The 16946-nt window shown below is 43.1% G+C and overlaps 1 protein-coding gene across 1 annotated transcript in view; it reads right to left on the reverse strand.

The window, feature by feature from the left end:
* The window catches only part of ARL8B (ARF like GTPase 8B), a 36927-nt gene that overhangs the window by 13204 nt on the left and 6777 nt on the right, over nt 1-16946 (reverse strand). Inside the window, exon 2 of the mRNA XM_081316852.1 lies at nt 2280-2360. Coding sequence (XP_081172978.1) covers nt 2280-2360 — 81 coding nt within the window. The remainder of the gene's footprint in view (nt 1-2279; nt 2361-16946) is intronic.

Raw genomic sequence — 16946 nt, forward strand, 5'->3', positions numbered from 1 at the left:
AATCTGGAAAGCCTGCAGACCGCTCGGAATTTGAACCAACGCCAGATCCGGTGGTCCCTCTTCTTTGCGAGGTTTGACTTCCGGGTGCGGTACATACCAAGCGGGCACAACCAGAGAGCGGATGCTCTGTCCAGGAAGCCCGAGTACACCCGAGTGGAAGACAAGCTTCCGCCCAGGACCGTGATCCCCGTCGAGTCTTTTGCTGCGGTGCGGGAGCCGGTGGATATACGGGCTCGGATCCGGGAGGCGCAGCAGCAGGAGGCGTGGGTGGCTCAGCGGAAGGAAGAGGTGGGGCCAGATTCGCCTTGGTCGGTCACGGATGGACTCCTGTATTATCGTGACCGGCTCTATGTTCCAGGAGGGCCACTCAGGGGACTCGTCCTCAGCCAATGTCATGATAACCCGGCTGCGGGGCATTTTGGCCTGTTCAAGACTCTGAACCTGGTCTCCCGTACATTCTGGTGGCCCCGAGTCCGACACGATGTCCAGTCTTATGTCACCTCCTGCGTCCCATGCAGGCAGGCCAAGTCAGCGACAGGGGCCCCGCCTGGTTTACTGCAGCCTTTGCCAACGCCCAAGAGACCCTGGGGGGCTGTGTCCATGGACTTTCTGACGGATCTACCCCCATCCTCCGGCTTCACGACAGTGTTTGTGGTGGTGGACATGCTGACCAAGATGGCGCACTTCATCCCCTGTCGCGGCTTACCGTCAGCTCGCGCCACTAGTCGCATGTTCATCCAACAGGTGTTCCGGCTGCACGGCCTTCCCGATAGGGTCGTCTCTGATAGGGGGGCCCAGTTTACAGCCCGCTTCTGGCAGGAGTTGATGCGGGCGTTGGACATTAAGGTTTGCCTCTCGTCCGCGCATCATCCTCAGACCGACGGGGGTACCGAGAAGGTCATCGGCATCTTAGAGCAGTATCTGCGCTGCTATGTTAACCTGCAGCAGGACAATTGGGTGGACTATTTGGCCATAGCCGAGTTTGCCTTTAACAACTCGCAGCACACCTCCACGCAGATGACACCGTTCTTGGCCAACGTGGGTTATCACCCTCGGTTTTTCCCCCTTTCTCCCGTGGACTCACCGGAGCCGGCAGCGAACGAATTCATGGCGGAGTTACAGGCGATCCATCGGTTGGTGCGACGGCAGCTGGAGAAGGCCAAGGCCGACTACAAGAGGTTCGCCGATCGGTCGAGAAGGGATACGCCTCCACTATCGGTGGGGGATCGGGTCTGGCTGTCCACCAGGAACCTACCATCCACTCGGCCGGCGAGGAAGCTGGACCACCGTTACCTTGGACCGTTCCCAGTCGAGGCCGTCATCAACCCGGTCGCCTATCGTTTAACTCTGCCACGTTCCCTGCGCGTGCACCCCGTCTTCCATCGGTCCTTGTTGGTCCCCGAACAACCGGCCTGTCCACTTCGCCAAGCGGAACCTCCTCCATCAGGAACTCGTGATGGAGGCAGCACCCCCGAGTACGAGGTCGCCAGCATCAGGGATTCCCGCTGGCTGAAAGGTCGCTTCCAGTACCTGATCGAGTGGAAAGGGTACGGGCCGGAGGACTTCACATGGGAAGACGCGACCGCCGTTCATGCCCCTGCGTTGGTGACTGCTTTTCACGAACAGTTCCCATCCCGACCGCATCCGGATCGGCAGACCCGGGGGAAGGGCCCTGCGGTGCGGGATAGTGTTGTGACTCAGGGCCAGCCTGTGGGTCCGACAGCCAGCTCCGATGTATCGGATGACTCAGATGTGGGGGAGGAGGGAAACGAACCGGCTGATGATGATTTAGAGGCTTTGCAGAGTCCTCAGCCGGGGACCTCTTCTCAGCTGTGTGAGCCCGAGAGTGCGGAGGATGATGACCCACAGCTGGCCCTGTTCAAGGACGCCCGACGCAGGAGGCAGACGAGCAGGGACAAACAAAGAAAGACTATGGGACTCCTCGGGAGGAGGCACAGGGAGACCACGCCCTGAGCTCTCTATAAAAGAAGTGTTTGGGGAGGGGCTGGTTGCTGAAAGCAACCTTTTCCGCTTGAGAAGACAAGCTCTTGTGTTTTTGTTAACTGCGTAATTAAATCTTGGCAGAAGCCTTTTAGCCTTGGACGCTTTCCAGACTCTTCTTTTGATTAGGGGTGCGAGAAGAGGGCTGGTTCAGAACAGGAACTACGTTAATCTTACTCAACGCAACTTAGTGAATAATTATATTAAGACAGTCTCATCACTCTTCCCATGCTTTTCTCATTAGCAAATATAATTACTTTAGCAAGCAGGATACGTACCTTTATTGTGACATTACCCTTGGTAACTTTCCGCATGTTAAAGCCCACCGTAGGAATCATGTCTTCACTGAACTGGCCTGACTGAAGACAGAAAAGAGATAGGCTTTAATAAGATCTGTCAAGTAACTGAGTTATCTTTTCAGTCAGTTGCTTTCAGACGCAAGGATTATTGCTGGATAGATCAGAGAACATTTATAACACTAAGTCTTAGCATTATTATTTTTTTACTCTTCGGTCAGAGGAGGTTAATTTTTGCAATTCAGACTGTTAATGAGCACATATCACATGTGAGAGAGACCAGGAAAATTATGAGGTGGAAAGAAAAGGAATGGAAGGGAACAACATATAGAGTCATATGTAATGACTCAAAAATATCTTGTTGGTTTAGAAAGATTGCATAGAAAATATTCAAGCTTCCCAGCATGCCCTATTAAATCTAGAAGGCTACTCCGTGAAATAGTTTTCCCAAAAAGTGTTAGGAAACAGCACTGGCCAATTAGAATGTCTCATGTTGTTTCTTTTTTTTAATTGGACATCTGCATAAAAAAATAATCTTTCCAACACCCTAAGGCAACACCATAACATCTGGAAAAACCTGAAAAACTTATGCACTTCATGGGAAAGTGTAAAGTCAGCATCATACAACATTATTCCAAAGCATAAAACCTGAAAGTTTACCTAAAGGATGAGCCCAGGCTTGAAACACTTGTGAAATATGATAAATGAATTTTCAAAAATTGCATCTGATATTATACTGTAATGTAACATTTTAAGTTATTTATAATTTTATTAAAGCATTTATTGCTGTTTATCTCAATACGGTGGGTTCTAAGACGGGACAAATATGACAACATACTTCAAAATGTATTTACGTATTAATTTTGTTTGCCGTCCATCTCGCGAGGTGATTCTGGGTGGCTTATATTTTCAATAAATGCAAACACATGCCTAGGTATCTCTCTTGACTTCATGAAGTACTTGCTCTAGGCAAGCTCAGTGGCAATCTAGAAAGGGGGAGGCAACCTCGGCTCTTTTATGACTTGTGGACTTCAACTCCCACAATTCCTGAGCCAGCATGGCTCATCTTGGAAACTCTCCCTTTCCCCTCAGCATGGCTGGCTCAGGAATTCTGGGAGTTGAAGTCCACGAGTCATAAAAGAGCCGAGGTTGCCTACCCCTTTCTAGATTGACGCTGAGCTTGCCTAGAGCAAGTACTTCATGATCTGCTGAGGAAAGAAGCAGGCAACACCAGAATCGATCTTCTACGTAGTATTTCCTCTACCTTGAATACTATTAAAGGTGGCGCTTGGCATCTTTGCTACTTCTTTTCCCCAAGGATTTTTGCCTAGCTTAGAACTCCACAGGGGCTTTGAATGGATGTGGCTGGGCTTGACAAAGAGTGAACTTTCACTCTTCCATTCAAAAAGCAAAAGGGTAGGAACTTGCTATGCCAAAGGAGGCAAAACATATCTGAAATCTGTTCCCTGATGATTAAACGGTAACACCCACACCAAGATGTTTGCATTGCTATTCCATCAGATGCCATGAGTCTGTGGATTTGCTGGAATAAAAAATGTGTGTGGTTTTTATCCCAGCAAAGACTCGTGGCAATCTTATGGAATAGCAATGCAAACATTCACAGTATATCACAAAACTGTGCAATTAGATTGAAGCACGGATTCCTAGTATGTGAAAGAAACTGACAGCTTGATGGAGCAAGAGGACAATGACTGTATGTTATGACATGGGTAGGCAATTCTTTGCCAGCCACTCAGGTTCATAGTAGGTAGGACAATGAAGTCGTGATATTATATAGATTGGAGGAACTTTGATTTTACAGCTATTTTTTGCATGTATCATTATTTATTGTTTAAAAGATGCTACTAAGGTATATGAAATCCGTCCAATTATTTACACATCTTATTTTTCATTTAAAAATAGTAGGAAACCGTATCGGATATTTTCTAAACTTCCTGAGAGTGAGGACAATCAACCAGTGGAACAGCCTGCCTCCAGAAATCATGGGCGCTCCATCATGGAGATTTTTAAGAAGAGGCCAGACAGTCACTTGTCTGAGAGGGTATAGGTTCTCCTGCTTGAGCAGGGGGCTGGACTAGAAGACCTCCAAGGTCCCTTCCAGCTCTATTCTATTTTATTCATGGAAATCCATCAATATAAATTTGAAGCTGCTAAGAACGGCACAAAGGGTGCTGAGAGGCCACAGTGCAGTTCACAATTGGTTAACACTTGTCCTTAGGAAGTCCAACTACTTACTTTCAGTTCCTGTGGCAAACCCTTAGTTAGCTACTCTGTAATATTAGCAGAATATATTTAAGTCTGAGAGCAGTCATTGTCCTAGGGATGCAGTCTGTCTACAGTTTCTTAGTTCATGATATGCAACATACTGACTGTGAGAACTAGGGTGCTAAAGTATTACTACGTGCATAGATAGTATTTCCTGGGACAAAACAAGATAGCCCATCTTTAGCAGCTGCTTCCCAGCTTCAGACATCATGTGAGTATTTTTATGGGTATTGTAAACATTACCAGCTAAAGCTTGCAGTCAAGGGCGGAAAGAAAACTGGTTTAACCTTTCCTACACTGTATATTCTCTGTTGAATTCAGTGTATTTTAGTACAGGGCTTTTCAACCAGTGGTACGGGTACCACCTGTGGTACATTGGCACCTGGCAGGTGGTACACGACCATCCTAGAAAAGTGGTAGCGGGGGAGGGGAATGAGCTGAACCGGTGGCAGCACCGCACAAGCCTGAACGAGAGACGGCTGGAGCTGCAGGGCTGTCGGGGCTCAACAGAAGCGCCAGGATCAGCGCCAGGCTCCAGCTGGAGCTCGGCGCTGATCCTGGCACTTCTGCTGAGCGCAGAAGAAAGGCGCCGATCAGCTGGAATTTTGCAGCATCTCCAGGGTCTTGTGATTTACATTCAGATGCTTGGCAACTGATTCATATTTATGACGGTCAGTGTCCCAGGGTCATGTGAAGTGACCAAAAACTTCTGCAACCACCCAGCAGAGGGCAGGGGAAATAAAAACCAAACACCCCCCACCCCACCCCCGCTGCCAATCCTCAACAGAAATGCCCACAACAATGAAAACCTCGGACAGGAGGAAGAACGCCGCCGGGCGGGCAGGCAGGTGTCTTGCTGGGCACTTTTTTCAGTGCCATTGTTGCTTTGAACAGTCACTAAGCGAACTGTTGTAAGTTGAGGACTACCTGTACTTCATCACTTTTTTCCTTTTTTTTTTGGTCAAGTTTTTGACACCTAGCTAGGCGACTGGTGGTACTCGCATGCTGCCATATCCTAAAAGTGGTACAATGGGTGAAAAGGTTGAAAAGCCCTGTTTTAGTAGACTGAACCCACTTGTCAGAATGTCAACATGTCCTTGCAAGATGCATTCAATTTAAATAAATCAGGAGCTAGTGCCAACTATCAGTTACTTAAATAATTCATTCTTCAAAAAAGGGAATAAAAATTCAAAACAATAAAAAGCCTGATTATTCCAGTTATGTACTGCTAAATCACAAATCTGAAATATATTTCTAGAATTCCCAAGGATAAAGACAAGTTCTTACGGGCTGAACTCTTGGAAACATTTACAAATATAGGATTGGCAAAAAAAACACAAAACCACAAGTTGCCTGACTATATACAACAACTCAGTCGTTCTTCCACTATGGAAAATAATAATGAATTCTTCACTCTACATTTTTGCTACCTCTTGCTCTGAATCCTACTTAACTTCACAACACACCCAAATAACAAATCAATTTAGCAGCACAGTCATTCTGTAACAGGGTCCCCAAATATCCATTAAATAGACGATGGCATCATTGCATTAATATCAGCTGCTTGATAACATCATTACCCAAATGATAAAATGTGCACCTTTTGCAGTATATAGCATCACCACCTAAGTGACTCAACCCCATTTCCTGGTCAGCTGACCTTCAGAAGCCTTGCCTTTTAGCTGCTGCTGCTAAATGTTAAAGGCCTTCTTTAATCACAGATGAAAGAGCCAACCTGGTGTCTATTACCAGACCTCTCAAAAATGTGCCCAGCTGGGTTTTGGGTGCAACATCAGCTCTTTCTTAAGGGTGCTGCTCCACAAGTTACTGGATATGAGACCCTGTTTTTCAAGTTGGGCTGTATAGGAATCTTTTGGGACTGTTGCTATTGTACCAGCCTCTCAGCTGCATAGCAAAGTCCTTGCCTGAGCTTCTTGACTCTGTTTCAGGGTTGGCAGTGCAGTTCCCCAGGTTTGTGGTCCTGGGGATGACTTCAGTCAGCTTTTCCTGGGGACAGGCTCTGAGGTAGCCGTTAGGGGGGTCTATCCCTAGTAGGGGGTCTATCCCAGATCATCCAGAGCAGTGGTCCCGCCCCTGGGTTTTCTCATCAGAGCAGCAGCAATATGATCTGGATTTGGGGGGGATTCTGTGCCTCACATGTCATGGTCAGTTCTTGCCCTGGTAGTAACCAGATCCTCTGGCACTGCCCCCTGGCAAAGGGGGACTGGATGTATTCGATTGGTCCACTCATAATAATAATAATAATAATAATAATAATAATAATAATAATAATAATAATAATAATAATAATAAGAAGAAGAAGAAGAAGAAGAAGAAGAAGAAGAAGAAGAAGAAGAAGAAGAAGAAGAAGAAGAAGAAGAAGAAGAAGAAGAAGAAGAAGAAGTTGGAAGGGACCTTGGAGGTCATCTAGTCCAACCCCCTGCTCAGGCAGGAAACCCTATACCATTTCAGGCAAATGGCTGTCCAGTCTCTTCTTAAAAACCTCCAGTGTTGGAGCATTCACCACCTCTGGAGGCAGGTTGTTCCACTGGTTAATTGTTCTAACTGTCAGAAAGTTTCTTAGTTCTAGGTTGCTTCTCTCCTTGACTAGTTTCCATCCATTGCTTCTTGTCCTGCTTTCAGGTGCTTTGGAGAATAGCTTGACTCCCTCTTCTTTGTGGCAGCCCCTGAGATATTGGAACACTGCTATCATGTCACCCCTCACCCTTCTCTTCATTAAACTACACATACCCAATTCCAGCAACCGTTCCCGATATGTTTTAGCCTCCAGTCCCCCAATCTTTGTTTCTCTTCTCTGTACTCTTTCTAGAGTCTCGACATCTTTTTTACATCGTGGTGACCAAAACTGGATGCAGTATTCCAGGTGTGGCCTTACCAAAGCATTGTAAAGTGGTATTAGTACTTCACTTGATCTTGATTCTATCCCTCTGTTAATGCAGCCTAGCATTGTGTTGGCTTTTTTGGCAGCTGCAGCACACTGCTGGCTCATATTTAAGTGATTGTCCACTAGGACTCCAAGATCCCTCTCACAGTTACTACTATTGACCAAGGTACCACCTATACTATACCTGTGCATTTGATTTTTCCTGCCTAAATGTAGAACCTTACTTTTTTCACCATTGAAAAAAGTGACTGATGAACCCAGATGGTTTCCAGAGCTGGGCGTATTCCTGATGGTTTGCCTGAACGTTGGTCATTGTGTGGAACCAGAGGGCAGCTGAGCCTCTGGATCAGATCACAGTCATTCAACCTCTCCTCTCTCATTGGTCCGATTAATCTCCATGGTTTACAGAAAAGCTTAGAGTAATGAAACAGGTCCTGTTACATGGCGTTCTACAGGGTTCAGCATTCTCTCCACTCCTATTTAATATCTTCATGAAACCGCTGGGTGAGATCATTCATCGACGTGGAATATGGTATCATCACCTTGTTGTACATTGTCCAGAGTAATTTGTCCATGAAATGGGCGGTTACATAAGTATGACAATATATTTAGTAAAGCTACTAAACAAAGCTGTGGTTTCAGTAAAAAGTCCACAACCCTCCTGCTTAAACGGCCACCTCCATTAATGAGTTTATGCAAAATTTGGGTACAGTTGCAATAGACAGCATAGTGAAAAATCAAATTGTTTAATCTGTCTTTCTTATTCTAAATTCCTTCCAGGAGTTCAAACTAGAATACAGAGAATTATAGAATTATATCATGGCCGATGATACATTAATATTCTACGGTTATGCTCAAAGCTGGAAAATAGCTATGCTGTGTGATATATGTTACTAAAACATAATAAGCAAACCTCACTTATAGCAATACTGTTGAAGTAAACAAAGCTGGTTGTAACCATGTTGTGGATAACTGCTAAATTCAACTAGCTCATATCACAGCTTGCAAACTAACCATAGTTTTAAAAACACATTCATTGCCACAACACAAATAAGTCCAACAGCAGTGGAAATCAAAGACTAATCCCAGACTATAAATTTACTGTTTCTGGTGGAATATAACTCCATCCAAAACAAGCTTCACTTCATTCCCAAAGTTCAGGTTTTTTTCTTAATGGCCCTTCCTTTTTGTCTGGATTTTATTCATCTTGTACTTTCTTATACGGTAAGCTGGTTTGGTGTAGTAGTTGTGGCACCAGGCTAGAAACTGGAGTTCTAGTCCCACCTTAGGCATGAAACCAATCTGGTGACCTTGGGCCATCCACTCTCTCTCAGCCCGAGGAAGCAGGCAATGGCAAACCACTTCTGAAATCTTGCCAAGAAAACTGCAGGAAACTGTCTAGGCATTTGCCAAGGAAAAGACTGACTCAGAGGCATACACTCTCTCTCTCATGAAGCCTACTGTCCAGATCAGACAATGACTCAAAGGTAGTGATTTTCCCCCCCTTGAAATTAGAATTAAAAGGAACAATAAAGCCAGGTGTTATCACTACACTTATGGCACCAAGTTCAAACTCTGCATGGTCTTCCCCAGTAAGTTCATGAAGCAAAGGAACAGAGAAGATAGGCGTAGAAGATAAGAACCCTGAAATATATCATAGACCTATGTTTAGATGTCAAGCAGTCCCAAAGCATCACATTCTGGGTATGACAGAAATGACTGTAACCACTACAAAGCAATATCCACAAGATCAAATCTGGCCAGAAAATACAAAAGGATATCCCATTTCATGGTACTGAAAACCACTGAAAAAATGCAGGAGTACTACTAAAGGCTACAATTCCTGCATTTAGTTTTAAATAAAAGGAACATCCACCAAAGTAACTCAAGCAACCTCAGTATCACACCCGGTTCAAACCTCAATTGAAATGTGTCCAGAAAATCAGTGTCATCCAGGTGCATATTGAGTTGTGGTGCTACCACTTTCTTAACCAATGTCCCCAAGGGTCAAATATTAAATAGTCTTCTGGGTGAAAAGAAGGCTTAATAAAGTTTTTAAAACGGCCTTCTTAAGGCATACAGGAGCACATCCTATATTTCAGGAGGCACCAATCACTCAAGCAAGAGGCATATAAAAAACAAGAAAAGATTATTAAAATAAAGGCATCTGGAATAAAACAAGTTTTTATTTAGCTTACATTCAACATTATTTGACATTCTATTAGACCCTTTATATAAATCAAAGACTCATTAAATCATCACTAGTGTTGGATGGTTACTATAGTTTATTTATTTATTTATTTATTTAGATTTATATACCGCCCCTCTCCGAAGGGACTCGGGGCGGTGTACAGGGCAATTTAAACACTATAAATAACACATAATGTATAAAAATTAAAATAGAATTAAATCAAATAGCCCTAAACAATGAACACATTCTAAAATTAACATTTGTTTAAAATTTAAAATCTAAAATCCCAAACCTTCAGTCCAGGCCGGCAAGTTCAAATAGCCAAGTCTTCAGGTTGCGGCGGAACAAGCGAAGGTCAGGAGCCATCCGGAGCTCAACCGGAAGCTGATTCCAGAGGGCAGGCACGCCCACAGAGAATGCTCCCCCTGGGGGCCGCCAGTCGATATTCCCTGACCGACGGCACCCTGTGGGAGAGCACAGGGCGATGGGAAGTTAACGCCGGCAAAAGGTGCTCCCGTAAATAACCCGGACCCATGCCATTTAGTTAACTGACAGATATATATTCACAAATATATACCCGTGTTTCCCCGAAAATAAGACCAGGTTTTTTGTTGGGTTTTTTTGCCTCCAAAGAGGCACCAGGTCTTATTTTCGGGGGATGTGTTACTCAGCTGTGGCACCGACAGCCCTGCCCAACAGGTCCACTTCTTCTGGGACGGAAGGAGCAGCTTCATTCTGCAGCTGCCTTCCGGCCTGCATTTTGCAGTCAGGCTATGCAGCCGAGTACCGAGCTATGGATTGAATCCATAGCTCAGTCCTCGGCTACAGAGGTCTGGCAGAACCAAGCTATGGATTGAATCCATAGCTCGGTTCTCGGCTGCACAGGCCTTCTGGAAAGGCCTGTGACTGAGAAATGCAGGCCTGGCTGCAGAAGATGTCGCAGAAGTGGGCCGAGGAGGAAAGGCCTGGCTGCAAGGTAAGTGGGTGCGGGGTACGTGGGGCAGATCCACACCCCTACCCCTACCCTAGCTCGATTTTTAAGTATGTGCCTCGCCCCCAAACTAGGGCTTATTTTAGGGGTTGGGCTTATATTAGGCCCACCCCCAAAAATCATGCTAGGGCTTACTTTCGGGGTAGGCCTTACTTTCAGGGAAACGTGGTATTATTTTACAGTCAGATAGAGCCCTAATATAGTCAAAATAGGAAAATATAGACATATATGTTTTCTATCTGTAGTAAGAAAGTTAGAAAAATAGAGACCCTCAGCTCGTGTAAAGCCTTATGTTGTACATGGGGGCATGTTATAATGTAACATCTGTATCTGTCTGCTCAGAGAGCTTAAAAGACAGCAGACTGTATATATATCATTCTGATAGATTCGGCTAGAATACAGCAGTAACAACGGAAGACTATGATGGTGTCTATATGAAGCGGTCTCCAAATATAACACAATATAATATTTGCAAAAAGATCACTAACTCATCACTTTCTCTTTTTTTCTGGATCATTCCAATTACTGAAATTAATGCATTAGCTCTGGTTCCTTGAGCCACAGAATATTCTCAGCTAGACAGTAATAATAAAATGCACATTTATTTACATAAACCTACTTACTGCCCTGTGCCTAAAAGTTGCAATATAAAAGAACTGCACCCCAATCATATTGGGATTACGGTTGTACACTACCCAGAGTCACTTCATATGCAATATAAACGCCACGCAAACATATTACATAAATATTCCATCCTCCCCAAATAACAATTAGTAGGTAAATGCATTTATTCCAGGAGAAATATATCAGTTCTCAGTTTCATAAGAAATTAGCATGAAGGAGTATTTTTCCAGATCCAACACTGGGAAATGCTGTAAAAGATGGCCCAAGATGGTCCAAACTGACCTGTATTTTTTTTAAAAAATCATATTGAGCATTTTGCACTGTAGCTTGAATTCCCTTATGAATAAACAGCACCCTGCAGCAGGGGATATAGCGAAGAGATCCTACTTCTCTAATTTGTAGAAGTTTAATCTCCTACCTGCAAAATGTCTGTCTTACATTCAATACTCTGACATTGTTACATTTACTCTAATATGTCCTGGGGTGCTCACTTGGTGCTTTCACTTCAAAGATGCCAAGCACTGTTGGCCCTCTCTTAAAACAAATGTATTTTTCCCTTGGGATCCCATGGCTCCTGCCACACTGGCCTAACAAAAGAGACATCTTCTTCTTTTAAAGAGTTGCTTGACAAGTACTACTTGAATGCCCCACATGCTCCAAATCACATTTTCTGTTTCAAATCCAGCTCATACAACACAGCACTCCTTCATACTCTACTATGGCCTTTACAGTCCAAAAAGCTCAAGACAGCATAAAGAGGTTTTCTTTGCAGATAAAAGATTAGGAGTGGACAGCTTTCACATGGTCATCAAAATGAGTTAGCCACTAAGCTGTCTGTATGATGGTAAAAGTACATCCTCTTTTTTCCTGATCTATTACTTTCCCCATCATTATAGACTTCACAAGGTAAGATGTCAACACACGATGTCCAAAGTATTATAATTTGTGACTGGTTATTTGTGTCTCCAGCGAGATCTCTGAATAGATTTGTTCTATGATGAATTTTTTGGTGTGGGGTTTGGGTTTGTTATTTTTATTTTTTGGCAATCTATGGTGTACTCGTAATTTTCTCCAATACAAAAATTAATATTCTTTCTATCCTGTTTCTTGAAGTCCATCTTTTGCTTCCATAAAGTGTTCCAAGAAAAAAATATTGCCTGCCGGCATGATTCTGGTATTTGTAGGTGAAAACACATCATATCTGAATATCTTTTCCAAGGCCTTCACTGCTACTCTACCAAGTGCAAATCTGTGATGTTATTTCTTGATTGTTGGTTCCTTCACTATTGATAGCTTTTGTCTTTTAGGATCTACTATTTCAATATCATTGTTCATTCTAAAGTCGGTTGCTGTACATGTTGTCATTAATTGGGTTTATATTTAATCTTAGGACATTTTTTCACTGTTCCTAGAGTAGACTTTCATTACTAGAGCTTGCACTTAATTTGTATTTTCAGCTTCCAGAGCAATATCATTAACATAGTGCAGGTTATTTTAATTTTAAAACCCTGTTTATCCTCTTCCAGTCCAGCTTCCCTCAATATATATTGGGCATATAGTTTGAATAAATAATAACAGCCTTAATCTTGAGTCAGCCTGTTTCACCATGTCCCATTTTAACTCTGACTTCTTGACCTGCAAACTGATTTCAGATGAGGATGATGTGTTATGATTGCTACTTTCCTAAGCACATTCCACAATTTGATGTGCTTTTAAATATGCCAAACACTTGATATAAAAAAAGGGAAACATTCATTTTTGCTGCCTCATTTTAACATTGATAGCTACAACTGATAGCTACATATAGATTGTTGTATTTTAATATATTGGCATGCATAAGAAAATGTTGATACACTTCAAATTTGCAAAATTAGGGGAAATTATACATCTTCACAATCTGGACATCATACATCATAAAGGGATTCTGGAATGTTTGTGTAATCAAATTTTAACACAGCTATGCCTGCCACATATGTAAATGCTTGCAAAAACTGCCATCAGGCATTACTGCTCTTGTTCCTGATAGTCTCCATCTCCTGATTTAATTAGCTGCAAATGACATATAATGATGCATAAGAGGCCCCTACGCCCCTAAAAAAATAGGTTAGTATAATTTATCTTGCTGACAGCTCAGCTATCAACATACCAATGCATAAATAAGATTTTAAATTAAGCAAGCACAAAACAAAGCATAGCCGCCAATTCATGTGCTGTTCATGGCACTGACGAGTCATGTCATTTGACCAACAAAGACTAAGCACACCAAAATTGGTGTTCAGCAGTCTTGAAAGTTTTGCCACATAAACATCATGTACTTCATAAAAGCCTGCACGCATCAATCCTTTTCAGTAGTGTATCTCTAATTAGCAAATATGTTTTGACGGAAAGTTATCTGACTGTGCCCTACAGTCCTGCTGTTTTTAAAGCTATTTTTTCTCTTTCTTCATACTCTTGACTTACAAGTAACGTAAAGTAAAACTCTCATAAAAGGGAACATGTTCTATTTCTTCCTACTTATATTTATATTAATCATTCTGAGGCTGGACAACAACTTTACAGGCACTGAGAGAGTATACTTAAGGACATATTCTTCTCAAAGGAGGCAGCTGCTAAGTTGTGAAAACATTCACCCTGAAAGGTTTTTATTTAAACTTTGATGGCACAATGTACAATTATATCTGTAGAAGGAAACACTTTGGCCATAACTTTTTCAAACTCTGTACCAACAAGTTTTAAAAACAAAACCAGGAGAGCAACAGTTCTGCTTTGCTACTGCTCTTTGGTAACTAGCAAATATGGTCTGTTTCAGGAAGCAACATATAACCATATAACCATCAAGAGCAGTAATCAGGAACTCACCAATTCTCTGTTAATAAGCTGCTAGAAATATCATGTACTGCGTGTTATCCATATATATTCAGTAAAATATGCTTATTAAAATCATATTGGTTCAAAATTAAGTAGCAGAGGTGTTTGGTTTTTTTTAAATTTACTGGCCAACAAATAAAAGATTGAACAATTGAATTATCAGAATTATTAGAATACTCCCAAGCCTGATACAAATCAGCAAATCATTAAAACTCAGCAGTGGTTTTGAAGATTTCAGCTACAATTTATATATAACAGTTTCACTCTCCCAATAACTATCTTGTAAGGCAGCAATCCCCAACCTTGGCAGGTTGGTGGCCGGACTGAGGGGCGGGGGAGAAGGAACCACACATGCACGAGAGAAGCCTTTGGGGCGCAGTTTTGCACTTCTTCCGTCTTTTCCGCACCAACAGCTTTGCAAAGGGACTGAAGGCCTTGAAGCAGCACGGCATCGCTCCCCTGAAGCCTTCTGGCCATTTGCAAAAGCTTTTGACACAGAGAAGAGAACCCTTTATGGTTGCAATTTCATGCTCCTTCAGATTCACTGAGCTGTCCGACGCTCCATAAGCAGATCAGGTGTCCTGCGCAGGCAGCCTCGGTGAGTCAGCAAAGCTGAGCAGGGCACGCTCATCCAGCTCAGCCTCTGCTCTCACTGCTCCGCATTTGGAGCATCAGGAGCAGGTGGCTTGGAGGTCCAGAAGAAGGGAACTGGGCGGCGCAAGCAGCAGGCCTGGGTGCACGCATGTGCACATGCAGCTCCATTCACGCAAGAGAGAAGAGAAGCCCTTGAGGTGCTGCTCGTGTGAGTGGAGCAGCGGGTGAGTGCTGGCCCACCGCTCCCGTGGCCAGGTTCTGAATAGGCTCGGCTCTTCAATATCATTCCCAAACTACATCATTTAATTCTTTTAATCAAAGAACAAATACTATTAATTATTCTGATGACCAGCCTTAACAAAGTCTCCCCTTGCAAATCAGATATTCTGAGTGCTGCTCAGCCCACACTATAGTTTACCATATCTGAATGGAAGAGTAAAACCACACTGGAACACAGAAAGAAGTAGATTATTTGGACTCCTGACGGTCTAGATTCAGGCCCAGACAGAGGTCAAATACTGAACTGGTTGTTCTTACAGATAACCGATGGCAGGATTTGAATATGGGTAGCATAATGTTAGGAGGCAAAGGATCAGGATCATACATTAAGTTGCAATTCAGAAGATGTATTGCTCAAGAATCTAATTATGTAAAGTTCAATACTAAATTGGTGCCACATAAGAGTCACAGGATTCAAGAGGACCTGGACTTAGAACATTTGTGGGAACATAATGATGCTAAGCTGATGATGCACTTAATCCACTCCCAGCTCTGCTTGCTCTTCTCTCAGTGGCATTTAATAACATCAACTGCAATATCTTCCTGTGTTGTCTGGGAAGGAAACCATTCTGCTCCATTAGTTCCCAAGCAGTTAATTTCAGGAGCTTATGAAAGAAAGGTTCAGCATTCGGGTATCCCTATACAGGGTGCTCCAGGGTTTGATTTTCTCTCAACCCCTTTTGCTTAAGATCCACACAAAGCATAAGTCAGTTAGCTTATTGTCCAAACTGGCGGAATATATAATCAAAGTTAAAATAATGGAGCATGTAGAATAGCAACCTTGTTGAAGGAGAGTTAGCATGACTTCTACAGTGATAGGTTCTGCTTAAGTTCTTTGAAAGTGTCAAAAACATGCAGATGGAGGTAATCCTATTGACACCTGAATTTCAAAAAGCTTTTGACGAAGTTTCTCTTTGAAGACCTGAGAAATTGGAATAATCATGGGATTACAGAAGTGGTCCTCCAATAGACTGGTAACTTGGTTGAGCAACGAAAAATAAACAGAAGGAATAAATGGGCATTTACACAAATGAAAGTAAGGAATGGGATCTTCTGTCTACTTCTAGCCAATAAATTAGGAAAAGTTTCAGATGAAACAAAATTATTTAATATGTTGATATGGGTATTTTTAAGATCACTTGTTTTATCCTTCTAATATATACAGAGTATCGTTGACGTTCTCTTCTACCTAGATATCTGGCAGGATAAGACACTGAAACAAGCATTCTTTACAGGAGATAAGAATAGCTTTTTCCTTCACCACCTTCTGGAAATTTATTAAAACTATAGGTAAGTCCTCAATTAACAATGGTGAGACTGAAATATCCATCACTAAGCATAAAGTGCAATGTCACAAAACCATGCTACTTAGTGATGGCAGTTCTGGCATTTCAAGCAGTCCCCAATTACCATCCCCCTAGTTAAACAAAAAAGGGACGCGGTGGTTCAGCGGGTTAGGACGCTGAGCTTGTCGATCAGAAGGTCGACAGTTTGGTGGGTCGAATCCCGAGTGCCGCGTAACAGAGTGAGCGCCTGTTACTCGTCCCAGCTTCCGCCAACCTAGCAGTTCAAAAGCACGTAAAAATGCAAGTAGAAAAATAGGGACCACTCCGGTGGGAAGGTAACAGCGTTCTGTGCGCCTTTGGCATCTAGTCATGCCGGCCACATGACCATGGAGACATCCTCGGACAAGCGCTGGCTCTTCGGCTTTGAAACGGAGATGAGCACTGGCCCCTAGAGTCAGAAACGACTAGCACGCATGTGCGGGGGAACCTTTACCTTTACCTTAACAAATTGCCATAGGACATTAAATGAGGATCTCACTGTGGCTGTGACTTCCAACTTCCTGCTATCTTGCCCATTGACTTTCCTTGTCAGGGAAGGTTCCAAATCACAATCACATGACCATAG

This window comes from Vipera berus (assembly GCF_964194415.1).
Source record: "Vipera berus genome assembly, chromosome: 2".
Taxonomy (NCBI): Eukaryota; Metazoa; Chordata; class Lepidosauria; order Squamata; family Viperidae; genus Vipera; species Vipera berus.